The 27485-nt window shown below is 49.2% G+C and overlaps 1 protein-coding gene across 1 annotated transcript in view; it reads left to right on the top strand.

Moving 5' to 3' along the window:
- syde2 (synapse defective 1, Rho GTPase, homolog 2 (C. elegans)) overlaps window positions 1–27485 on the top strand; it is a 34855-nt gene continuing 7370 nt past the window's right edge. The window contains exons 1-7 of the mRNA XM_062563475.1: window positions 1–2026; window positions 8561–8826; window positions 9114–9492; window positions 16174–17288; window positions 20785–20911; window positions 26649–26830; window positions 27069–27300. Of these exons, the coding sequence (XP_062419459.1) occupies window positions 1–2026; window positions 8561–8826; window positions 9114–9492; window positions 16174–17288; window positions 20785–20911; window positions 26649–26830; window positions 27069–27300 (4327 nt within the window). The remainder of the gene's footprint in view (window positions 2027–8560; window positions 8827–9113; window positions 9493–16173; window positions 17289–20784; window positions 20912–26648; window positions 26831–27068; window positions 27301–27485) is intronic.

The following is a 27485-nucleotide window of genomic DNA, read 5'->3' on the forward strand; positions in this document are numbered from 1 at the left end:
ATGGCTGATCCTCTGCGGAGGACTTTACTAGCGAAACTCCGGGGGAAGAAATCCAAGAAAGGAGCGACTGTCGGCGGCGGATACAGCTCTGCGGCGGCGGATGGGGGCCGAGAAGGTAAAGAAAAAGTTTTGCAAACGCAGGTCGACTCCGACGAGGCTCGCCCGGCGGTCTGGCTCGCGGGGCTGGATCGCGTGACGGAGAGAATGAGCACGTACGAGAATTGTGTTGACGGGGCGACGGTGCACGCAGAGGCGGTCGTTCTGGTCCGGGAGAGCCGCCGCGGAGAGGCGTCCGGCGCGCGTCCCCAGGAGCGGAGCAGCGGGGGCAGGGCCGGGGTTAACGAGCAGCTCCCGGGGGTGTCGCTTCAAAGAGACGCGCGCTTCGCGGGGAGCCGCCGGGGGCCCGCGTCCCCTGAAAAACGTGCGTTATCTGCGGGGATCCCGCTCGGGGGGCCGCGTGCCCAGAGGAGGCACTACGGCTCGGAGCCGTGGCAGTGCAGCGTCGGGGATTCGATCGGCTTCGGGGGGAATTCAAACCGCGTTCTGCACCGCGCGCAGGTGGAGCCGCGTGCCGCGCTCGGTGGAGCCCCAGAGCGCCGGGTTACCGGAGGGACGGAGCCCGTCGACCGGCACATGGCAGGCTGCGCGGCGGCGGCGGCGGCTGGCGGCGAACGCAACGCCAACCGGACCGGGGACGACAATCAGACTTCGGAGGCGAACTCGCTCGTTCGCGCCGAACTTGTGCGCCCAAGCAGCTCGGAGGAAAACATCGTGATCAGAAGCGTTGAGAGTTACGGGCCCGAGGACGCCGGGGACCACAGAGGGCCCGCGGGCGGTGTGCAGAGCCCGACCTTCTTCCCAACAGAGTTAGAAATATGCGACCTAAACATGGCATCCCTGTGCGCCACGCAGGGGTCACTGAGATACGCTTTAGATAGTGAGGATGAGGATTACTATGATAACGAAATACTGCCGTTCTATGAAACGATCAGAGCTCAAAGTGATGGCGACAGAGACGTCGCAGAGCTGCCGCAGGACAACGAACAGCTTGATGTTAGTAACAGTGCTCAGGAAACAGACCGGCTCAGGAACCGGCTGAAAGAAGCGTATTACCTTCTTATCAATGCTATGAATGATATCAACCTGGACGTCCAACAGATGAGTGGTGGTGCTTTAACTGAGCAAGGCGCCACCTCCTCCTGCAGTAGCCACTCCAGGGATAGCCTGTGCTCCAGGTTGTCCGCCAAGAACATGGACAGTGACTCCTGGTCGTCAGGAGGCGACAACAGCCCCCAACAGGTGTCGGACAACGACTCGCTCCTACTTTGCCTCGGCGGGGCCCTGGAATCAGGCCTCACGGGCAGGCTGACCAGTAAGAGCATGGTGACCCTGTCCTTGACCGAGAGAAGACCCACATTGCGGCGCTCCGCTAGTGACGGAGCTGTCCGGCGTGCAGGTGGACCCTCACTCTGTATTCAGGACCCCAAAAGTCTAGACGCCAGTGGCGATAGAGGGCCCACGGAGGCAAAAGACGCGGCGTGGGCCGAGGCCTCGGGGTCGGGGGAGCCCTCAGGATCTCTGGTGCTCTGCAGCACCAGCAGCAGCGGCGAGCTGCTGCTGCTGGTGGACGCCGGCGGGGACGGAGACCGCGGCGGGCAGCGGGGCGGGAGCAGCGGCTCCGTCAACAGCCTCACGGGTTCCTCGGACAGCAACGCGGATGCATCGACCGATCGGGGTCGAGCCAACCGCCGGGAGCCGTCTGACGTCCGGGCGCCGGGAGCCCGATCCGCCAACAAGGGGCACGGCGTCACCGTCAACAAGATGCAAGAGTGGATGCACCGGGGCCGCCTGTTGTCCTCCGAGATGAAGCAACGCATCGAGGGCTCGGCGTCGCCCCGCGGCGGAGGCCGGAGCCAGGACAGGCCCTGCCCTCAGGGTAACCTCGGCATGTCTAAAGCCGGGGGCCAGACATCCAACCGAGGGGTCAAATGTGTCCCGGCCAAATCCCCACAGCGCCAGCAGCCAGGTAGGAAGGCCATCCGGAGTGGCCTCAACTCCCGTGGCTCCTCTAGACCATCAGAGACCACTCCTTCCTGCCGTCTGATTATTGTCATCCTCCTCCGCTCGTAGTAAACTCCGTCTGGTGGTGGTTCACCCTGCACTCCTCCTCTCATGGATGCAAACCAAAGGGACGAGAAAACTCCGACCTCACTCTTTTTCATTTGTTTCTTCAAACGGTGGCGGGTTCTGTCCTTCTCACTAATTTAGGTGCATTTTAACACAAAATTAATCACACATCGTGTTTGTAGGTGTTTCTGTTTCAGTAACAACTAACTCCCTATGTGTCTCTCTCTCTCTCTCTCTGTGTGTTTTTTGTTGTGTTGGTTGGTGGAGGCTTGGTTTATGGAGATATCCTGTGATTGTACACCAAGTGATTTTCTAATTCTGCTTCGATGTACTTTGTGTGAAAACTGAAATCATCTGTGTCATGAAACCGTCCCAAATGTTTGTTTATGTGCAACCTAAAGGTGAGCTAGCCAGGGATTAGGTGGGATGTTCAGGTGTGTAAACTTCACACAGTTGGCAAAACAATCTCACCACAAAGTCTGTTTAGTAGCTGCTCTGGAGCTTCCACCATCTCACCCAGCTTTCCACTGCAGATGGAGTTTTCCTGGTATACCTGCTCCATGTTGACTCAAACGATGACCACTTTCCTTTTTTTTTCTTTTACACCGCAGTGACAGTAACCTGCATCATACATATACACATAAAGGGATTTACTACACAAGTTTCTCACTGCAATCAGGAGCGTTTTTTAGTTCAAGCACAGGATTCGGAAAACTGTCCCCGAGAGGAAAACATGGCATGGATCATAGGCACGTCACCACCTTTCTATTCTACCGCTCACAGCTTTGTGTGTGTGCGTGTTGGTGAGTGCCTGGATGTGTGTGTGTGTGTGTGTGTGTTGTTCTGACAGCGAGTCGATGAGCTGCCATGTGCTCAGGCGGTTGTTGACTGTCACGGTGCTGTGCTGCTACAAATAGAGCGGGGTCTCTGACGCTGCTGAGCCACCTTTTACAACGCGGCCCTTTCCTCTGCTGAAGTTGTTGGTTTTTTTAGTTTCCACGGCCTCTCTCCCTACTTGATTTACATTTTTTCCCCCCCCCCATTTTACGCAGCTTTTCCTTCCCCGTCCCTGGTGAACTTTTCCACAGCTGTGGCCAGAGGAATCCAAAGCAGTGCAGCAGCCACTGCAGTTATTCTCTGTGGTAGTGGTGTGCGTGTGTGTGTGTGTGTGTGTGTGTGTGTCTGTGTGCGTGGAGGGGGGTTGGGTTGTCATGAGGCCTTCCTCCCCGCTCTGGACAGCTCCCCGGTAACTCGCATTTTAAACAGACTCCGGATTGAATATTTAGGATGCCATTGCTGTTGTTTAACTTGTTTGCGTTGTGTCACTTAATTCCGCGCCATAAAGGAGCAAAGTGAAGGGCGATTAAGCATTTATTAAGGTCGGCTGCGGGCTTATCTTGCCACTGTGGGCCTCTCAGCACCTCACAAAGAACCATTTAAAGAAGGAGAAAAAAAGCTCTCAAAAGCTCCGGTGAATTGCTTGTCTTGGCTTGACACTTTTCATTGAGTCTCTTGCTTTATTCTAAATATTTATGTAATCCCAGCTTTCTAAAAATAGTTGTGTTCCTCCCCCCTAAGTGTTCGGTAATTAAACTGTACTTTTGAAGTGATAGGACAACAATATTTTCTTGATTAGACTGCAGCTAATTTATTCCTGTTCTGACTTGTCCTTTAATTACTATGGAAAAAAAAAAAGTTAACTATCACCCTCAGCTGTGTGTGTTTTTGAGGGATAGTGTGTGCATGAGCATGCATATGCACATCTCCTGGTTTAGTGGTGCTGGGGGGGGGGCAGTGTCCATGCTTCATGTTTTGGCCAGACATGAATTTAGGAGCGGCATGTCAGTCAAATGCCAACGTCTGAGTCTGAGCCATAGACACAAAAACAAGGAAACAAACGATCCACTCCTGGGAGGCAGGCAAGAAAATCATACCTTTTTTTTCTATGAAAGAACTGACAACCAAGGAATAGAACAGAGGGTGCGGTATAGCTCATTCTTTGCTATATCCATTGCTGTAATGAGACAAAAGTTCAGGTGTAGTGTGAGCCTCCCCCCCCCCCCCTCACTGCTGTCAGGTCATGTCAGAACGATGTGGCATTTGGTTTTTCTGTGTTGTGCCAGAAACCTGGTTCCTGAGCTTCAGATGAATGTGAATCTGCTCCGTAAATTGGTCTCGTTTGTACTTTTGACAGATTTATGGAGCATGGCCCTCAAGACATATAAAGGGGATAAAGAGAAACCTGAAGCACTGGGGTTCATACAGGATTATTATTAGATTAGAACGGGTCATGTGATGGTGGCTGCAAAGAGTGTGAAATTCAACGGCACCGGAGCTACTGCACAAAGCTTTGTTGAAGGGTCTCTTGGTTACTTATCTTGAAATTAGCAGCGTCTAACTGGGTCACACTGTTCGTCCATGTGCCTTTGTACAATCCCCTTTCTTTTCTTTTTTTTTTTTTCTTCAGAAAAGTCGCTGAAAGAGCTGCAAACGTTGAAAATAAATTTTGGATTTTCAAGCCAACGCGCCGCGGGAGGAAGTAGCTCCAGCGTTAGCATGGCTGCGCCGCTCGGAGGCTCAGACCCAGCGAGACGTAACAAACGAAGGGATCCCACATTGGGGAACCCCTGATTACCACATGAATGAGCGTCACCAGGAACGCACGGCACACAGCGAGCGATTCCCCCCTGATGGGGGGAGCCTGAAGCTCTGTGTACACAACAAAGTGTTGTCTGTATGGAGGATGAAACTAGCTGGTGTGTGTGTGTGTTTTGTCCTTATCAAAAGAGAAGGAATTCAAGATCAGGATTGAAAAAACGATGGGAAAGTTGATCTGGTGTCGTTGTCTTGGAGAAGAGATATTCAGATGATTACAACATGAATGTAATTGGGTTTAACGCTCAGGCTCGTGTGGCACAGGTCCACATCACAACCAGAAAATAGGCTTGTAATAAAAGAAAAAATGTTTGCATTCCTTTCGGAAATCTCAGGAAAAACCCCATAGGACTCTTTCCCCGTCCACCTCTTTTCCTCTTTATACTCTCGGGAGAAAACGTTGTGTTTTGTGCTCTGGCCAGCTGCTACCTTCGGGTCAGGGGTGTGTGTGCCCCGAACACATCGTCTTCATGCCACTGCTGCGCATGGAGAGAGCCGTGTTTGCTCCGTTATGGTAATTTCCCTTCTCCCTTTCTTGGCATTGTGTTGATCGGAGTTCAGGGTAGGAACCTTTTAGCATTGGCTAAGAAAAAAAAAAACCAAGGAAGGAGCTGTTTTTTTCTTCTTTCACTTTCTTGGAAAGCTGTCCTATTTTGTGTGTTGGCACATTTAATGTCATGGGAAGCTTCTAAAAGTCTCCAAAACGTTGTTCCTTCCTGGACCATTCTACTAGTTTGACAGAAGAGAAATCCTTCCCTGCCGATTATAAAAAAACAAAACAAACATCAGTTAGGTCTTTAAACGGCTTGTTTAAACCCAAACTTTTTTAGTTTACTATAGCAAAAGAGAAAGAAACACAGCTAATCCGATCGGGTAATGAATTCATCAACTAATTGTTTTCCATCAATCATAGATAACTCATTTTATTAGTTGATGCAAACACCAAATCCGCATTGTTACCCGTCCGAAAGAGCTTTTTCATTATCTCGGAAATGATCCTGTTTGGTTCTTTGTCTCCTTGACTGTATATTGTTGTTGTTTGAAGATCATTTGAGGAAAATCAGAGTGATTCCATGGTTGATCCATCAATCATCGACATCAGAAGCTGTAATGGAGGAGCCGAACGGGCTGCTGCTGGTTGGATAATTAACAGTGAAAATATCAATCATTTCACTCATTAGGCTGAAACTGGCGTCCTCCAGGTGAGCGGTGCGACAGTGGGAGGAGACGGCGGCGAGGCTTTAAAGCTGGAGCCGTGGTGTGGAATGCTGCTCGTGTCAGAACACGCTTCCTCCCCCGGTTATGAAAGACCCCTGAGAGACGGTGGCATGCGGACAAGCGGCTCCACGCGTAACCATCTCACCTTTCTTGAGTCGTGCGTCCACCAGATTGAGCGTTAAAGTGTCAGATAGTTTTTTTTAAAATCTTGGATAGAATTGGTACGGCCATAAAACAAAGCAGTCTTCTCTAATGTCTGTGCCTTGTCATTACTTGAAATCGAGGGTCTTTCTCACGTGATAAAATTCCCCCGGATGTACTTCATCTATAGAGAAGAAACTCTCGATTATTGGCCCAATAGTTTGTGGTTCCGTCCTGCTTTTCACAAGTTTTTTTTGGAAACCACAAGGTTAGTGCACACAACTATCTAATTGCTATTGTAATACAGGCTACTTTGCTGTAGGTTTCATGTAGATTCAAATGTAAGTACATTGCATGAAGACAGTAATTAAAGGGTTACTCGGCACTCCAGCTGAGAACAGATGAAAGCAGATTATTACAGCTCGGGCCTGCACATCAACCATCGGGATTCGGCTTAGCAGCAGAAACACGTCAAAAACGGGGTGAAGTTTCCCCTTCGCTCTGCAGTCGGCACGTGTTTGAGCTGCTGAGCTGCAGGTCCTCAAACGCATCGTAATCCAGGGAAGTGCAAACACACTGCTGTCTTATGTAAATTAAACACTGCAGAGAGTGAAAATCACTTAAAGGTGGTTTTTTTTATTACCAGAGAAGAGTAGGGTCTGTTTAAATTCAACTGGAACGGATGAGGGTCTGTGACGGGATTATTTAAAATGGAATCAGCAGTGTCTTGTATCATTGGCTGAAAACCCAGAGGAAGGGTATTCCACAAGCAATTTCATCCCACTAGGGACTAGTTTTTGTAGTGAGAGGAGCCGGAGTTCAGGGAGTTCTGTTTGACTTTGGGAGACAAGGAGATCCCGGGGGAGCCCCGTGCTCTCTCCCTGCCGCATTAAGGGCTTTGTCAATAAAAGCAACCAAGCAACAACAAAAAAAATACCTCGGTTTCAATCAACTGACTAGAAGTTATGTAATCTGAAACCATGTGATTCTTTTTTTTGTACTTCCTTTGGACTCCTCTGGATTGCTAAAACAAAAACATAGTAGTTCTTCTCTGACTCGTTCACCTTTTTATCTTCTACCACAGCGACTCATGCACAAACAGGTTGCCCTCTGTTAGGGTTAGATTTTGTAAAGTGAAAATGTTCCCGTGTCTGTAATTTGGTGGCTAAAGCTCGACGTGCACGAAATGCATTTCCTTGAGGAAAGGAGAAGATGTCATTAGATGTCATTATAGCATGTGGAGGGGGGCTCGTCTGGCACCCGCTGAGGATCAAAACAGTCTTTACACCAGCCTACTGTACATGTCAGAGCAAGACCCAGCACCTTGCTCGTCACACACACACACACACACACACACACACACACACACACACACACACACGCTGTGAGGTTATATTTCTCCAGCTGCCTCTTCTCATCAAACCCTGTGAATGTAAAATCAAGTCAGAACATTTCCAAAGACGGTTTGTGCTTTCTAATAAAATATATTTTTACTTTCTCATTGAGAAATAATTTTTAAAAAACACACACTTGAACAAAGCTCTTTTAATGCCCTTGTTAGGACCTTCAGGGACCAGATCACCATCTATAATTTCTCTATTGCCAGTGGCTGTACTTATCGTTACCCCCGTACCCCACATTCTCACACACACACACACACACACACACACACACACACGCTGTGAGGTTATATTTCTCCAGCTGCCTCTTCTCATCAAACCCTGTGAATGTAAAATCAAGTCAGAACATTTCCAAAGACGGTTTGTGCTTTCTAATAAAATATATTTTTACTTTCTCATTGAGAAATAATTTTTAAAAAACACACACTTGAACAAAGCTCTTTTAATGCCCTTGTTAGGACCTTCAGGGACCAGATCACCATCTATAATTTCTCTATTGCCAGTGGCTGTACTTATCGTTACCCCCGTACCCCACATTCTCACACACACACACACACACACACACACACACACACACACACACACACACACACACACACACACACACACACACACACACACACACACACACACAAATGAAATGCAAAACTTGGGGAGGTGGTTGGATTCATAGTTAGACTTTGATCATAAAAACTAAATAACAATAGTCAATCCAGAATATATCAAAATCAAGTAAGATGAAGCAAAGAAGTGGCTCTTTATCCGACTTCACAGAAAGAAATAAGAAAAAAAAACGAGTGGAAAATTCTATAAAACCTGATGACATTATTCAGCGGTTCCACACCTGTGGTTTCTTGATACAGATGTTTTCTTCAACCTGGCAGAACATGAATAGTCTACGAATGAACTCCCATTTGTTCCCTTCACTGCATTAATGACTTAAGTCATGAAGATGATTGGTTGCGTGGTTTTTAGTCTCCTTCTCTCTCTCTCTCTCTCTTTTTCCATCACACCCTCAGCTTTCATTGAGAATGTCCAAACCCCATGTGCCAATGGCCGCGAGGTGGGCAGGCCCAGTGAGTCGTCGCCACGGCGACCACCGCTCACCACCATCACGGTCTCCAAGAAGCGCAACTGGCTGCAGCAGAGCTCCCTCGGGAAGAACCACTGCGCCAAGGACGAGCTGCTGGGAACGCTGGGAGCTGAGGAGGAGGGCTCCCCTCCCAGTCCCTCCCCGGACCACTTGAGACCTTCAGCCCGGCCGGCCTGCCTGCAGCTGCCTCAGGTTGGCCCTCGGGGGGGGTTTTACGTTAGCAAGACGCGAGGGAACACACACTCATTCGCTTTCCTGTGGGGGCGCTGTGTGTCGATTGGTTGGTTTGCCATGTGATACTTCACAAGAGTTTCTTTCATTCGTGGATGAATCCAACACTCATCGGAGGTTTCATCCATCGCGGTTTAGTCACCTTCTGGGGACTAAACCGCATCTGAATCTCGTAAGACATGTGACCTGCTTCCAGAACGTCCCAGCTCATGCTGTCTTTTGTTTGATGTACTTCTCTCTCGGTTCAGATCACCGTTGGTCAGGCCAAGGTTTCCCCTCAGCCTCGGGGCGTGGACCCGGCGGAGGAGAACGACGCGGACGACGAGGGGGAGATCTGGTACAACCCGATCCCAGAGGACGACGAGCCGGAGGCGTCTCAGCGAGCCTGCCTCCGGCTGCGGGTTCCACCCGGTGCAGAGGCCCGCCGGAGGCCCAGCGGCAGGGGGGGGGACGCGGATCGCGGCGGATCGCGGCGGCCGGAGTCGCCCGGGGAAAGCCCCGGGGGCGGTTCTGGGGAGGGGGGTCAGGGCAACGCGGCGCATTCCACAGAGGCACCGCATCCGCACAGGGCGCCGCTGGCGTGCAGAGCGCAGGAGGAGGGGGGGCCGTCCGCCAGCAGAGCCACAGGTGAGGCAATATAAAAAAAGAGAGAGACATGGACACCACTTGCTCTCACTTTCCTTCCTTGCTTTTTGTTAACTTTTTCCGCTCAATCTTTCCTTCTTATTTCTCTGGGGCCGAGTTTTGTCATTAAGCACAAATTACAGCTGTTGGATTTTTACTATGACTCTTATGTACAATTATAAAAAGCATTTAATGGTTACACTCAGCATGGTATGGAACCAAAAACAGAGTATTGCTGAGTTAAAAATACAAGTGTAGCCTTCCTGGTTCTTTTTTTGTTTTTCCGCTCGGTTTGACTGGCGCCCTGGCTGTCCAATCACATCGCTCCATGTCAGTGTTACTCATTAGTTAAACTCAAACAGACATCGGCCGGGAGGGATTCAACAGGCATTCCTCAGAGGAAAGAATATCCGTTTACTTGTGAGTGTTGAAAATTGATACTTCTCTAAAGTTCTTCAAAAACCCCTGGCCTGAACGCTTGCTCATCAACACTGCTTTTATTGTGTATGCAGATACAACCCCCCCCCCCCAAAATGATTCACTTTTTGATTAACTTGTGTGCTGTGAGACTGTTGGTACAGCGACAGCACAATGATGACAGCCAGCACACGGCTCCCTGTCTCCCAGTAAGCTCGCTCTCTATTTTCTCACTTCCGACTTTTTGTTCCCTGTGATGTGGGAACGTGGTAGTTTGAACCAATTGGCATATCTTGAGCTGAGCCCATAATTGCTGCTTTCGACGACACTCTTCAGTGGCACGCAACACACATTTGTTGTCGTATGAGGCGGGTCTGAACCGTTTGAATATGCTGAACAAAGTCTTAAGCTGGTAGTCCTCACAGCCACAGTTTACGGCAGGAATAGAGCACAACGTGTGTTTTTTACTGTTGAATACAACCATTTTCTTCCTATAAATAAAAGACTATTATGTAAACTGGAGTTTTCCGTACATAAACACACGTATCTTCATATGAAGAAACGCTTTATCTGACAGAGGGGGAAGGTTTATGCATTCCCTCCCAGGACAGATGCACCAATTGACTGGCATCTCGCTCCCAGCTCTCTCTCTCTGACGTCCCGTGGGGCTCGAGAGACTCTCCTTGAAGGATTAGGATTAAACCCGTCCCAAATTAGTCCATGTTCCGGTACGGGAAAGACACTAATCATAGCGCATGGATCTAATTATATTTTGGCTATTTCTGCCCGCACCTTTCGATCGAGGTTTCAGGTCCTAATCTGCAGCGCTGGGGAAATTAGCCGGTGTCATGTGGGCCTTTTTGTGTCGGGTAAGCAGTAATCTCGTTCTGGGCTTCTGTTAACTGAAATGTTTTCTTAACGTTCACCAAGCTGTCTACCTTTTAAAAAAAAAAAAAAAAAGACCTGCACCTCGTTCACATTGTGTCATGAGCTTCTGTTTTTGAATGAGAGTAGCAGGCCGGCGGTAGTGTGCGTTTTACTGGCGTTCCGAGGGGGTCGCAGTGAAAATGAGAAGCCAGTGTTGCTTTTTTTTTTTTTTTTTTTCCCTTCTCCCTCGCGCTCCGGAACTGCCTCCCTCTCTGCCTCCCTCTCTGCCTCCCTCTCTGCCGCCTGCTGTTGACTTTGCAATTGATTCCTGCGGGTTTGTCCGTCCCACGCTGCGACTAAAAAGGGCAACAAGCCCCGGCTCCGGGTCATCAAGGAGGAAACACTGATTGCTGGGTGCTTTTTGTTTGCGTGTGCTGCAGTTGGCCAAAATCAAAAGAAAAGGTGGGAAGGTAAAATATAGCTCAGTTAGAGGCCTCCTGTTCCTACTGAACTGCTGTGTGGGTTTCTGTTTGTGTTTGTGTGTGTGTGTGTGTATTGTAGTCGCTGTTAGTAGAATGAAACTGCTGGGAGTGTTGGAGGATGGTTTTGCGATGGTTTTGCTGTGGGTGCTCACTCCACCCTGCATTCATTGAGCCATCCCCACTCCACGAGAGCTGAACCATTACCAAAATGTGTTTTTGAGGCTTGGACGGTATCAGATCACTGACGTTTTTATGTAGCTGATGAGCTGCCCACTAAGTTTGTTAAAAGATGAGGAAATAAGTTAATTGTACTACCCTGTCATTAATTAAATAAAAATCCCAAATATCTGAAGTGGTTAGTGGGATTATTGTTCAGGAGGAGGCTGTTGGATCATGACATATCTATTTCTTTAGGCCAACATAAATCATAATGCAACAGTATTAAACAACTAACAGCATTGTGGGTGATATACCAAAAGGGCCATTACTGATGTTTTGCACATTTTAGCCTTAAAAAAAAACAAACTATAATCTTTTAAGGCTTTGTTTGATAAAATAGCAGATCAGGCTGAACAAATGAAACTTCACTAAACCCATGTGTTTGTTGGTTGAGGCTTCATTGGTACCGCATTTGTGTGTGCACGGCTGTTTAGGAACCACGTCATGTGTCGTCCCCGCCACATTTTTGCAAACGTGCCCACGCCGCGCAGGGAACAATGACCTTTGATTTAAGCTTCGACAGAGCCTTTAAAAGAACACAACACGAGGAGTGCAGCCACATTGTTGAGCTCCAGCCCCATGTTTTATTCACAAATAGGAGTCCTCACGGACTCCGTCCTATGCACGGGACTGAACATTCGACAGGCCCGTCGTTGATCGAGCACGAATAAGAGCGCCCGCTGAATTAATGAAGCAGTGCAGATGCAGATGACTCTCTGCCGCTGTGGCTTCCCTCTGTCCGGCTGGTTGGCTCTTTTTCCCCTCGCCGGATACACTCCAGACTCCTCGTGTGCTGCCTATTGACTGACTTTGTGTCCATCTGAATGCTCCATTTGTATGGAGAATAATGATTGATGGACTTTGGGGGGGTGGGGGGGGGGGGGGGGGGGGGGTGGTTGTGTTCCCGATCTCTTGTTCCGCAGCGCCTGTTAGGGGGAATCTGACTTGGCCGCCGCTCAGAATGGGGATCTGTGCTATTTCTGGGGGTTGTTTTTGGTCACGCCGCCTGCCGCGCTTGAGGAGGTTGGCCCCCCCCGGCTGCTGAAGTCACATGAGAGTTCAAGCCTTCGGGAGCTGCAACCTGGAATTTAATCTTGGCTGGCGATTGCACGGGTTTTGGCTCTGGAGGAAGTCAACAACTCGCAGGGGCAACCTTGTGAGAGCGGCACTTCAAAACCAGAACGGATTCCTCAGCCGGGCGCTTTTCTCATGGCTCTCTCTTTGTATTTGGTCTTCTCTTCGTTTCATTACCTGAGCGGCTGGAGAAAACTGCTCTGTTCATTGTTTTAATGAGTAAAGGATTTCCTTTTTCTCCCTACGCTAAAGAATAATCCTTTTGCTAGCTAGAAGTTAGCTATGTGCAAGCTGAAGGTACCTCTGTGTTTGCCACTGCAGTGAACTGAGGCACCAGAAACGTACGACTGCATGACTTTCCTCCAAAGTTATCTACATTCTTCTCAAGTTAGCATCTGTCAAAAGCCGTCAGTGTGACTAACAGAAAAGTAGCGTTTGGACCAAACCTTGAGTTGTAGTTCTAGCACTAGGATTACTACTACTCTCTGCCTCCTGAACCGTCAACAACAAACTCCGTCCATTTTTCCTATTGAAATAAACAACGTAAAATCATTCAATACAAGATTACTTTTCCATGCAATGCCGAAAAGCGGACAAGTCAGTTGTTGGATGGTGGCTGCGTGCATGCGGGCCGTCCAGAGTCAGCGACGGTAGCGACGGGCACGCTAGGCTACTTTTGCAGGGGGGCCATGTTGTGCTAGTGAGAGGGCCTGCGTGCTCGGATGTGTTAGCAGGGGTTCTGTAGTGAAGCGCTTGGCCTCCCGCGGCCACTGAAAGGCTTTGCAGCCCTGAACGATTTACAGGAGGATGCAGCACGGAGCCCGGCCACGGCCACTGAAGGGCAACAATGCCATTCACCGCTTTATTTACACTTGCCTGGTTTGTCTGGCACACACACACACACACACACACACACACACACATTTGGCGTACATGCTTGTACGCACACACTCAAATAAATACGACTGGTTTTACAGGGGCAATCAGGGGCAGCAGATTATCGGCCCCTCCAAGGCGCGTACGCGCAGTTTGTGTCTCCTTGGCCGACACACTAACACCACATTGTTGTGCGCGAGGTCCCTGACGCTGCATCCCAGGAGGAATTCTCCACAATTGTCCCATTGGACTATTATTTACATCTTGCTGTTGAATAGAGGAACACTTTGGCTCATGATGGACAATAGAAATACCGGCCCTACTTAACCATGATCAGGGTTTCCCTCGCATCCAAGCACACACCCTCCCTCCTGCACCTGTCTGGAGCTCGCGTTGTGCAAAGGCCTCGTCGTAAATTCCTGGGCTTTGTTAAGAGGTGTCAGTGGCCGGGTGCCTGAGGGGGGGGCCGCGGCGGGGTCACCGAGGGCATGGGTTTGTCTAAACGCACGCATATTTGCATGCACTCTCTCTCTCTCTCTTTGTGTTTGTGTTACAGTAATATGTGTGAGTGCACGTGCGTGTTAAAGGGACGGGGGTGCACACAGTTTCAGCCGTTTCAGGTGACACCCAGAGAAATGCAGACCTTTTGCCCTTTGACCCTGGAACATGGCCCTGGAGGTTTGGGTGTCAAACTATCGCCCCTGAACCCTCAGCTAGTGAGGTGTCACGTTACCCTTCTGGCTGCTGCCACACGGCCAAAGGCTACAGAGGACACAGCTGTGTGTGTGTGTGTGTGTGTGTGTGTGTGTGGAGCCACAGTCAGTAGCCATGCAACAGTGTTGAGCGGCTCTGCTTCACAGAGCCAGTATGTCGCCCCGGTTCATGTTGATTGTCAATTAAATTACAGAATAGCAGGGCTGCAATGGTGGTTGTCTCGATCGTTACTTTTGAAGGCTTTCGGGGCAATGTGAGGTAAATCCAAATAAACTTGACAGCCTAGTTTTCTTTTCTGTGTCCTGAATCGCCACATTTAAACGCGTGATCCAGCAATTTGATTTGTACAAACCCCAAAACTGCTTTTGTCCCTTTTTTTCATGATTTGTACGGATTCATTCGTCACAGCAGAGTTGATTACAGTTCTATTTATTTCACACCTGCCATTCTCATTTTACTGGTAAAATACGTATTTACTGCTGGTTATAAAAACCTCAAAATATACCTTGCTTCAGACCTGAGGCTCAGGCTCTGTGTGTGTGCACCCCACCCCACCCCAGATGTTGTTTGGCGAGTTTGCACCTCCAGTGCCCTCCACCCATGTTTTTCCCCTCCTCAGAGCGCCTCTGTGTCTGTCATTGGCAAGAAGCTGCGACAGGGAAGTCTACTCAGCCGGGGGGGGGGGGGGGGGGGGGAATGGAGGCTAAACATGGGTCGGGGGAGGAATGCGAGAGAACAGCCGTGTTCATTTGTACATTCAGCGGCCAGCCTGCCAGTCGACCATCCAGACCTCTGAGTGCCTGGACAAGGGGCGCCTTTGTCCCCCATCTGCCGGCTACACCCTGTCCTGCTCTTGCCCCCCCCCCATCTTACCCTTCTCTCCATCCTGTTGGACCTCCTCTGCCTCCCTCTTTTCACTTATGGGTCCTCAACCCAGAATAGCACAGCAGGTCCCCTCTGAAAATAGAGCTGGTGATGTTGGCAGGGTCAAGCTCTCTCTTCTCTCTCTCTCTCTCTCTCTCTCTCTCTCTTCTTTCATCTTTGTACCTCTTTGTTTCCCTCTTACAGACTCTCTCTATTGTTTCTGAGGGGTATTCACAGAACGTAATTAGCCAAGGGAGACAACAAAATACATACATTATGTCCCATACATCGAGCCCCAGATTTAGCATCTTGTTGACTCTGTAGACCAGATCTAATAGCACTTGCCATGAGGCACACGCAAACACATGTAGTGCAGCCTAAATCTCCAAAGTAGAAATAAATGAACATTTAGCAGCTTCCAACATCATTCTATTAACAGACTACTCACAGAAGCTCCTGTTTAGTCAGACATCTATTCGAAAAAATAACTAAAAAAGTCACAGCTCAGTTCTGTAGACTGAACAATGGCGGTCACTCCTGCATAGAACTAGACCTTGAAATGTTGTGGACATCTAGTAAGAACTGCCTCAACTTCGATAATGACTAAAATGAATAAAGCGCTGGGAGTCTCTAGACAGACCTTCCGCTTCTGGTGGACCACTGTTATTCAGCTGCTGACATTCCACTTCAATTTCCATGGCGTTTGATTGAATGAAGCCCACTTACAGCGAGGGGCCTCTCAGAAACTCCTTGTCAGGAATTATAGTGACTACCTGATTTACATATATAGACTAACGGTATGATATAAGGCTCCTGTATTCATGAAGCGTTGTTTGGTGGATCGGTTGCATAAACCTCATCACTTGTAATTCATGGCTTTTGCACCCTTTGCTTTTGGTTTTAGTCTTTTTCTTTCCGGTCTGCAGTGGACATTTGAACAGTTGCTTGTAATCGTGGAAGTGGAGTGGCCCTTCTGTGGAAACCGGTGATTACAGAGACTTAAGAACATGTGACCCACTTAATTACCCACTTGCGAATGATCCAAAAAAATGTCCGTCTGAAACATTTTTCCTGCCCCTGAATTTGTCTGGTAAATGGTTTAAGCATGTTTGACGCCATCAAGTGTCAGCCGAATGGCTAAATTTCTCGCGCCCTGTGTTTTCCTCTCTAGACTGTGCCGACCTGCCCAATGCTGTCAGCTCCCCTCCCTCCAGCCCGAGCCCAGCCAAGAAAAGCAGCTCCATCAACTGGTCCTTCCCAGACAAGATCAAGTCCCCGCGCACCGTCAGGAAGCTCTCCATGAAGATGAAGAAACTCCCCGAGCTCAGCCGCAAACTCAGCATCAAGGGGACCCCGAGCGGCCACGCGGAGCCCAGGGCCCCTTCCCTCCGGAGCGACGCGCGCGGCCTGGAGGTCGTCCCCTATTCCTCGGCCCCCGCCAGGTTGGCCGCGTCTGGGGGCGGGCAGGCCAGCCGCAACGTGATCTCCCGCTACCACCTGGACAGCAGCGTGTCCACGCCGCACGGCTTCAGCAAGAAGAAGAGCGGCGGCGGCGGCTCAAAGTCCGCCAGCAAAGGCGGCTACCTGAGTGACGGGGACTCACCGGAGCTCGTGGCCAAGTCCGGGAAGCACGGCCCGGCCGAGGGGAAGGCCGGGAGGGGCAGGGAGACGGACGGGGGAGGCGGAAGCGCCAAAGTCAACGGCACGGAGCTGGACATCGACGCCTTCCGCCATTACAGCTTCACAGAGCAGCCCAAGTGCAGCCAGTTCATCTCCGGCCTGATGAGCCTGCACTTTTACGGCGCCGAGGACCTCAAACCCCCGCGCGTCGACTCCAGGGACGTCTACTGCGCCATCCAGGTGGACTCGGTTAACAAGGCGCGAACCGCCCTGCTCACGTGTCGGACCGCCTTCCTCGATATGGACCACACGTTCAACATCGAGCTGGAGAACGCCCAGCACCTGAAGCTGGTGGTGTTCAGCTGGGAGCCGATGCCGAGGCGCAACCGCGTCTGCTGCCACGGCACCGTGGTCCTGCCCGCGCTCTTCCGGGTGACGCGGTGCCACCAGCTGGCGGTGAAGCTGGAGCCGCGGGGCGTGATCTACGTCAAGCTGGGCCTGATGGAGCAGTGGCAGAACTCGCTGGACGGCGGGCCGGGCGGGGACAGGGAGCCGCGCGTGTTTGGCGTGGAGGCGTGGCGGGTGGTGGAGCGGGAGAACACGGGGCTGATGGTGCCGCTGCTTATCAGCAAGTGCATCGACGAGATCGAGAAGAGAGGCTGTCAGGTGAGTCCTAATATTGTGAAATTTTGCCCAATAGCAATTGATTTGCTGTCAATTGTTAGTTAATAGTCCAAAATAGAGAGATATCAAACTTACAGTGAGACAAATCGATTCCTGGTTCTTTCAATAAGGATGAGGATTTGTTTCAAGATGACGCTGGTAGGATGCAATGATGTAATGCATGTTTGTATAAGACGTAGCAGCCTTCTAGCTGTAGTACGCTGTAGGTGACTGGCACCGGGACACTGGGACAGAAGACATGTTCTGCCCTTTCTGGGGGAAACAATGGAGTAAATAAATGACTACTAGAGCAGAATGATTCCCAGTTAAAAGACTCACTTGCAAGTGGTGTTGATGGATGGTGGAGTGATGCCCTGGATCATGTGATTACTTCTTGTCGTCGCCCCCCCGCGCCCCCCCCTTCCAAGCCTCCACATTTCATGTGGTCTTTGAAGCCAGGGGAGAGGCGGCGGCGTTTCTCTTAATTAGTGCTGAGCCAGCGGCAGTAAAAGTGTCTGGCCACTGCTCCTGACTGATCACTCTAGGGGGGCATGCCAAGGGGAAGCGGGTGCCTGGGGTCACCAGACAAACATTAGGCCCCTACAAAGAGCCTGTCTGTCAAATCAGACTCCCGCCCTCTGGCCAGTAGTGATGGCAAGAGGGCGGGTAACAGCAGACCTGAGAAAATGATTTTATCCACTTCTCTCTGGACTCTTTACGTGTCTTTTTATAGATTTTTTTCTCAAACCAATAAATCATTTCAAGTTTAAAAAAATCACAGTTCTCATTTACAAAAACGTTTGATTGAAATGGTCTTTTTTTTGCCTGAATTATTAAATGAATGTCCACAGCCAAATGCCCATCACCTGGCCTTTCAACCTGGTGGTTCGGTTCCTATAATCCCCTCAGCTTTGTGCTGCCACTTAGCGACCCCCCCCCCCATCTATTTCTGTCCCTCCTTCGACCCTTCGTCCCTATCTGACGCCGTCTGCCCCCTGTCCCTCACGGCGCTTCTTCCAACCCGTCTCTGCAGAGCAGACTCTGTGCAGGGTATCAGTCGGAGATCAGGACGTAAGGGCCGCCCCAGGTGGCAGGCGGGCCACGGGTTAGGACCGGGTTGACACCAGATCCCAGAGGAATTCGCAGGTTGTGTCACTAAAACCCACACGGCGAGGCGTGCAGCGGTTGTGCCTTTGCGAATGGTTACGTGCATGTTTGATGGAGACTCCTGTTTGAGAAATGGGTGTCCTCGGGGCTTCTCCAGGCTTTTAAGTCGCTGGATGATTGTTGGCGTTTTGAAAGGGCTGCATGTAATGCCTGTGTGAGGGACTGCAGTTATGGACGCAAGCACCCAGGGCCCCGTTTAAACAGAGGCACACTGCCACACTCGAGCTGCAGGCTAGAGCCATTTTCATTTTAACATTGCCGGCCTTCCTCGGCCAGTTGGCTTTTTGGCTTACAAACACGAGTTTGTATTCTTTAAGGGGTCTTTTCAAACTATATGTTGAAAAGGGCTCAGTGCACAGTCTTCAGTCTTCTCACAAATGATTCCATGCTTCCTCTCAATGTCATATCATCTAGTAACTCTTCTCTCACAGTCTATTAATGAAGAGTAAAACTATATCAATTAGGATAATATGATACACTTTTTATAGTACACTTCAATAATGCTAAACCTTGTTAAAAAAGTGCAAATCATCTAATTCCTTTTCCTTTTCCTTTCCATTTTGTGGTTTGATGGACTGTTTTTTGTTTGTGGTGCATGAAAAGGGTTAGTGTTAGGGTACATATATGAAAATGTGATTAACAATCTAATCTATGCCCACGTAGTGCGTCTGCTAATGTCACAGTTTTCTAATAATAGCGTTAGGTATTCTAGAAATGCCCAACCTGATAAGATTGCAGTTCTGACATGGATGGAAAGGTGACCTACCGGCCGCATTCAGGCATTAAAGTTTCTCTGATGTTAGGATTCATTGATTCTCTTTGGGATGTGGTGTGGTAATTAAAATATATTTGGGCTTCAGACAGATTTTGCGTTAAGACTAGATATTTGAAACATGGCATTTCATTTTTTGTATCTAAGATGACGCTGCTGCCCTACTTTTGTTCTTCGTGTGTAGTCGTGGACTCAGGAATGCCAAGTATGTCTGCTCTCCGATCACATGTTGAGATAAATATGTGAGAAAAGCCATCTGTGACGAAGTGGATCACTGATCATTATTGCTCCGCTTGTGTCAATTAGAAAGGCGATCAAAGAGTCACAAACTCAGTGACACTGACACTCGCGAGCATTAAAACGTTCAAACGTGCTGTGCTTTCTTTCCTTTTGATGTCTCTACTAAGTCCTTAAACTAATCCCAGACCAGAAAAAAAAAGGGGGACTGATCCCATCCAGAATCACCGAGGACTCCACGTTGCTGTGGAGGGAACCCTCTCCTCGCAACTGGACCCCGTCCAGCCATTCGCAGGCCGCTGACTTAACACGTTACCGGGGCAACCTCACCGGTTGCTCTGCTATGCCACATATAGGATAAATGATGGTGTGTGTGTGTGTGTGTGTGTGTAGCCTGGGTCTAATCCCAGCATAACACGGAGACCACTAGGGCCATGTTTCACCCATCGAGTGTCAGCATCTGGAGGAAATTGTTAAGAGTCCCCGCAGGTCGCCCTGTGGGGGCTCAGATGAAGAAACGTTAATGATCGACGCGCGCGGCGCTTCCCTGATTTAATGTTGCTTCGTCTGCTGGGATTTTGGGACTTCAACGTCGTTACTTCTTGAGTGTTAGTTTGGCAAATCACAGCAAAGATATTCTTCTACTCGAGTTCGAATGAGTGATGGAAAACACAGATCTGTTGAAAATTCGCTTTAAAGACCACGCTACGCTGTGTAAGCGAGTTCACCGAGTTGCCAACCATCATGTGACTGCCACGCTGCTAAACACGTCGTCTTTGTCTCGCTTTAAAGTTCAGTTAATAGAAGTGAATAAAAAAAACATCTAAAATGCATTTCGACCTCAGTCAGTACGCACAAGCTTTCGTTGAGAGAGAGCAAGCCCGGCTGTAACACTCGCTCATTTCTTCTGACGTGAATGTCAGAGGTTGGCAAGAGTTTTGCTCCCAGTTTCAGGGCTTAAAACCAACAAGCTACAACAGTCTCGGTCTCTGTTGAGATGATGCAGGCCGTAGGTTACGTCAGAGCTTCACAATCTGCACAACGTTCGAACTCTTCTACCCACAAACGCAAGGTACGGGTGAAAAAAAGAAGTCATTGTTAAATTAAAAGGCCCAAAAAGGGATTCTTCGCATTCGTTATATGCCGAGTAGACAAAACTGCAACATAGCAAATAGTAATGAATTATAGAATACGAGGTATGTGTGGTGAAAGGAGTGCATGAATTCATGCTGGTCGTCCAGTGTCCCAATTGTTTTTCCTGTCTCATCTCCCCCCCCCCCCCCGAACGCTCTGTTGAGCTGACCCCCTGTGGTCTGTGTGCAGGTGGTGGGGCTTTACCGTCTCTGTGGATCTGCGGCCGTGAAGAAGGAGCTGCGCGAGGCCTTCGAGAGGGACAGCTGCGCCGTGGAGCTGTGTGAGAACACGTATCCAGACGTCAACGTCATCACAGGTAAACAGAAGCTCACCAGCACAGGCTCGCCGCCAAGACTCGGCGTCGTTATTCATGCTTGTTTATTATTTGTTGGCCTCCAACGCAAAGCCTTGGTAGATGAAAAAATGTACTTTTGATCCCGTAAAAAGTTCAGTCCGAGAAGATGTTGACCCGCATCACATTACATTTTACATAACAGCTTAACCAAACTTTTAACACACACAATTAATGGTGCACTTGATGGTTTCAGCTCTGACGGCAGTTGCTTTGACTCGTTGTCGGTTTGTGTCGTTAAACAGAAGAGGAAGTGGAAGAAGAGGAGAGGTTCAAATCAACTTTTGACAATTTGTGATTAAATTACTGTATTGAAATTAATTAAGAGATTAAGGCTTTATTGCGCATGTATGTTCATAATAAAACAAGGAGGTAATTACTTAAATGGAGGCTGGATTTATTGATTCAGTCCTTTCCCCACAAAACGTGTCTGAACCGGCATGTCCTCGGCAGATAGTTCAGCACATGTGTGCGTGTGTGCGAGTCTACCATTTGTAGTAAAAGCATTCCAGCAGTCAGCCAGTGCCTGAGGGGGGGACACTCTTCCCCCCCCCCCTCCTACCCACCCACACACACACACACACACACACACACGGGTACACAAATCAAGTCATGCTGTACATTCAGGTCATTCTTTCCCCTGCAGGTCTGTGGTTGAGACACGGTCCATATTGTCTAACCGTATTCCGTCTGCTTAACGATTAAAGTGGGAATGTTGTTTTCCTGCCACACGAGTGGTGATGAAAACGTCATTCTTCTAAATATATAGTTTAGCCTGTAATTTAAGTGCCTCTAAGATGCCTGTGAGTCGCGGCCTGCTGCGACGATGGGAAATAATAAAAAATAAAAAAAATGTAAAAAATGTAAAGCGGTGAGTTCCAGCATATCACACAGTCTGCCACCGATGAGGGGTGGTGGTGGTGGTGGGGGGGGGTTGTAGAAAAATGACCTGGTCATGATTTTTTTCCGTTTCTCCGGAGCCGCGTGGACATTGTAGGAGCTGCTGTTGGTTTTGGGAAGAGGCCCCGTATAGGCGTCGTCCTATCACGCCTGCTTTGATCCGCGTGCGTTCGCGCGGCAGGCCAAAGAACACACTTAACAGTTGACCGGCTTCGGAAAAAAGGGCCAGCACCGGCGTGGACTGTTGGTTTTTCGCTCTCTCGCCGCCTAAATTTGCTCCACCAAGCGAGTTGCTGTTGCAGATGGTCCCGAGTGGGTGGAAGAGGACAGAGAGGTGGGGGGGGAGGGGGGCATAATCATGGGTTTTAGTCTTGAAACATACTGTACTGAAACGTTTGGTCAGAATTCACCCGATGGCTGACCGCGTGCAAAATACGTTACAAAAAATGATCCTAATTTTCAAATGATGGCTGAAGTGAAGTGGCACCGCGTGTGTTTTACAGCCTACTTTTTATGCAAAATTTAAAAGCTAAATATTCTTATTAAAATGGAATCTCAGCAGCTGGGACTAATGAGCGAGCAGCAAGCCGATGAGCCAAGAGGGCTGGCGGGTCACACGGCTAATTTTAAAGCGGAGCTAGTGAAAGGGATTATGGAGGGATCAGAGTTCAATCTAAAGCTTGCAAAACATGCTCAGAGCGCGACACCTCAATTGTTTCAACTCACGATTCACTCTAAAGAAACCAGAAGGCAAACCATAGCATCCATTAGTAACTTTGTGGTCATTAAATGATCTTTTTGCTCAGGTATCAGGAATCGTTTATTGCCATAATAAGTCAAATTCCATTTATGTCTGACATATTCTTTAACAGTTTGGACAATTTAAGTAGGCCCTTGCGTTGTCTAATAGTTGAGTTACTTAAAATATGCAATTATTTTAAAGCTTCACGCACCCGTAAGGAATGAGCAGAGTATAACCTCATAATGAAAACCTCACCTCCTTACAGATCACACCGGTTGGACGAAGCAAATTCCATTCAAAGTTTCATCAATATTCAGTCTTAGAGGACGCTGAAGTAATGATTAAGCCCTCAGCTCAACACGTTTTGTCCTTTTGAAATGGAATCAAAGCTTTTACAGGGATCCAATGTGGGCAAACTCTGTCCTCCGTCCTCAGAACAGGAGACCACAGCGTGTCCCGGGCCCGGCTTGCACTCAGTTATTGATCCTTGTTTGAGGTCTTTTAAATTTTGCGTCGTCTGACTCATCTTTTCCGTAGCCCATTTCTCTACTTTGTGCCCCCACCCTCGGCAGTGCACCAGTGAAGACATGGAAAGTCATTAACAAGTGCCCCCTTTGTTGCCGAACAAACACAGATGGTATTTGGCTCACGCATGGGGGGGGGGGGGGGGGGGGGTTAGCTGAACCTTGGGCCGGGCCGGGGAAGCAGGGAACCACTTCACAAAGAACTGCAGGCCTGTGCGGGTGTCAGAAAGAGTTCTGCGGCCCCCGTAATCACAAAGACAAGATTCTGGGGAATCCAAATATACCATGTGACCACCATTTTCTTGCCAGATTTAGGGGATTTTTTTTTCTTTTTCAGTGCAAAGGTTTTCCCTGCCACCGCACAAGGCAACGACACAAACATCTCCACTCCACTGGTGCTGTGGGGGCGTGCAGGACAGCAGGCGGGGAGGGGACGGGGGGGGGGACAAACCAGCAGGACAGAGAACAAACAGCCATTTGTTCTGCAGGCGAGGCGTTGACTGCGGCGCTGACGGGAGGGGTGACCTTCCGCTTTGTGTTGAACAAGAGGTCAAAGGTAGAGCCATGCCCCGGTGCATTGTGTGCCTTGTAGTGTTTGGTGGCACATTTGTAGCATTGTTTGAGTGGATTAGGCAATAAATCATTTACAGGAACAACACTTTTCCACCCGTGTGGCTGGAGATGGACGTGTAGGTCCCTATCTTCGAGCCAAATTGGTCAGACGGGGGGGGGGGGAGGGGAGCTGACACTCAGCGTGCGCTTGGCGCCGGCTCGGCTGCGAGGGAAATGGAAGCACCTGCGGTTTAAACCCACCTGTTCACCGCTGAGCTCATGACCTTGTGTTTGTGTGGAGCTGGCACCAACGGGGGGGGGGGGGGGGGGGGGGCTAAGACACAAAGGTAAACACTGGCCATGACTCATAGCAGGCTAATGATTGACCTGAATGGCTGTTTTCTCAATTCGCTGAAATGGAAACGGTGTAAACACGTAGTGCCATATTGCGTGTGAAGCATAGAGGGGATGCTTTTCTTCATGAATCAGTCCTGCTGTGGTTGCATCTCGATGATCTGCCTCACCCGCAATGTGAAGGTCAAAAGGGTCTTTGATTTTAGACCCACAACAGCAAAACCAGAGGTTTCCGCTCAACATTGTATTTGCACACTGGCTTAACAAAACAAGCCTTGCTTTGCAGAGATTAGGGTAAAAAATATGGCTCATTTTTGCTTCCAGGCAGTCTGTGTTGTTCCTGCAATGAAACAAGCTGATTATTATTATCTCAGGACGAGAACCCGGAGGATGTTCACGAAGCATTTCCAAGTAATCAGATTGGGAAACAAGCATGTGTAGTGCAGCGAGAGAGAGAGAGAGAGAGAGAATATTGTTTTCCCTGGTTTTTATCGTATTCTGATCGTACCACACCAGATGAAAATACTTGATAACTGGAGTGAATAACAAGTAAAAAGACTGAAGCATGTCGCTACAGGTCAGCCGTAATGTCTCACTGGGTGCAGCCTTTGGGACATTTAATGAAGTCTGACTTTGCTGACCTATAGCTGTCAACGTGGTGGTCGGGGGGGGGGGGGGGGGGGACACGGTGTGCATGTTCGGGTTGGGGTTGTTTTTCCTGAGGGCCACCACTGCACGCCTATGGAATGCACAACATCTCTCTCTCCCTCTCCCTCTCTCTCTCTCTATGCAATTGTGTGCATCCAAATGTTGTTTAATGTCATATTGAATTATCTTTCTTCTGCTTCATTTTAAGTTCTATGAAAAAAAAAATTTATTTAGTATTTGTACTTTTTGAATTTATTGTGAAATATATTGCGGTATTGTGATTGCTGAGCGGCTTGGCTTGATGGATTTTTGGAGTAGGTTATTTTCCCAATGCGTGTTAAATTTAGTTTCTGCCGAATGTCACTGTACAGATACTGAACCATATGCTAATCTGAGATTTAAGTGTAATGCTGAACTGAATTTAAGTGTGTCATCACCTTAAAACACAGCAATGTAAGGCTCTTTAAAACATTTGTCAGTCTGCTTTGTTAGATTACGGTGTCACGGGCCCACAATGCCATGTTAGGAATAGACTGCAAAGCTTTAATCCTCAGGCTCCCTTAAAGAGCAGAACAGGGACTTACCGGGATTTAAAAGTTAGCGTGTTAAATTGTGCCCTCCATCCTCCTTACTGGGCCTAAAGGGATGTCAACAGATTTACCGTCAATCTCATTCATCTTATTTCCTCTAAATAGAAGGCAAGAGACAAAACACTTGGGTAGTATGGGGGAGGGGGGGGGGGGATCCAGCAATGAAGAAGTAGTCCTCACCCAGCTGTTTACCTATGTTGAAATAACAAATATTCATGACTTCAAATGCTATGTTGTACTGATAGTAAGTTGGGACCAACGGTACACGGGGCCTTACACAGCTCAGCTGATTACAAAGTGTGTGTTTAGCATGAAGGGACACACTGTAGGAATGAGTCTCACCGATAAACAATCACACCCGCTATCAGAGATCCATTATTCTAGTAATCCCACATGAAAACCTTCCAAACAAAGAACACAACCTACAGCAATAAAATCTGTTCAGCTCATAACGCGCAGAGCGCTGCACTCTAGATGCTCAGGTTTCACCTCTGCGTGGATAAGCAGCACGGACGCATCCGTGTATTTATGCCAAATGTAATAGATACAAGAAGTTTGGAAGAAGGGAAATTAGCAGCCGGCAAGACGCAAATACATCGTCCACGAGCAGGTCTGCAGGAGAGCAACTCTGGAGCATCATGGCCTTCTGATATCGATGTCAAATACAACATTATCATTGTGTTGGAGCAACATGAGCTTATTCGCCTGTTTGTTGCATTTTGCTCAACAGAAAGTCATTGTTCAAGTGTGTCTTTTATATTTTAACAGTGTGCTTGTGTCTGCTAGTGATTTGTATCACTGTGGGGATGGACCCCATAGGTCCGATTCAATTGAATGATAGAGTCATTTGTTTGTATTATTTTGGAGCAGAACCAACAGTGTTGATTAGCCCCCCCCCCCCTGAGTCAACTTCATGCGGAGTGAGATAGAGCAGATCCTCACCGCAAAGAGCCGCCCCGCTGCCAAGAGCCTTTTCTAATCCCCCCCCCCGTTCCTTTTGCCTTTGATGGAAAGACATGTCAGCATTATTTCAGGGACTTAGAGGAGACAGACGGCGTGGGTTTCAAGTTCTCTCGTAGCTTTTGTCGAACCCACGACTGACTGAAGTCACAGGTGTGAACGCGCCGTCACAGACGTCAGCCCCCCCCCCCCCCCCCCCCCCCATCACCCCCCAAAACTCCAATCAGTCATCCCAGCAGACGCCACAGTATCACCCAGGGGAACACTGCTGGGACCTCCACTTAAAGCAAAGAAAAAAAAAAGTGATTGTTCTGTAGTTAAAGCTGCTGGTGCAGTCAGTCACGACCTGGTTCATTGATCACTGTCGATCCAACAGGCCTTCACCAAAGTGCTGCAGCCATTTGCCCTCATGCTGCACTATAATATTTCAGGGGTCCTGAAGGACTACTTGCGGGAGCTGCCGTACCCCCTGATCACCAAGCACCTGTACGAGGCCGTGCTGGAGGCCATGGCCACCAGGCCTCTGCGGATGGGAGCCGGGGCCTGCGAGAACGACCAGGCCGACTCGGAGCACACCGTCAGACTGCTGGACAACCTGCCGGACGTGGAGAGGGTGAGCGATGACAAACTCCCAGTCCCCCCCCCCACCCCCCCCGTAGTGCTGAGAACGTTGTCACACGTGGGGTTGTGAAAGGGACACTGGTTGCGTGGGCAATGATGGTCGCGATGACGTTGCTGCCGGTCTCTACAGTTCAACCAGCTTTGCTGCTGCCAGTGGTACTACTACAACTAATCTTCATAATAATGACGGGTCTTGCGCGCCTGTGTGTGTGTGTGTGTGTATGTATCAGATGACGCTGCAGAAGCTCCTTGACCACCTGAAGCTAGTAGCGTCCTGCCAGGAAGCGAACAAGATGACGTGCCAGAACCTGGCGGTGTGTTTCGGGCCGGTGCTGCTCAGCCAGCGTCAGGATGCGTCCTGCCACACCAACCGGGTCTTCATCGACTCGGAGGAGCTGGCCAGCGCGCTGCACTTCAAGAAGCACATCGAAGTCCTGCACTACCTGCTGCAGCTCTGGCCTGGTAAGGGATCGTTGCATTTGTCGAGGAATTTTGACACAATATTTTACGATGTTGAATCCTCTGCGGCATTTGAGGACTGTTTGTCAAGGTAACAAACATCAGACAGACCAAACGTCAGTCAGTCTGCAAACACGGCCTCCTGCAGCCTAAGACCTCTTAGTCCTGCAGGCTTATACTGCGGTTCA

This window comes from Pungitius pungitius, chromosome 7, assembly GCF_949316345.1.
Source record: "Pungitius pungitius chromosome 7, fPunPun2.1, whole genome shotgun sequence".
NCBI classification, from domain to species: domain Eukaryota; kingdom Metazoa; phylum Chordata; class Actinopteri; order Perciformes; family Gasterosteidae; genus Pungitius; species Pungitius pungitius.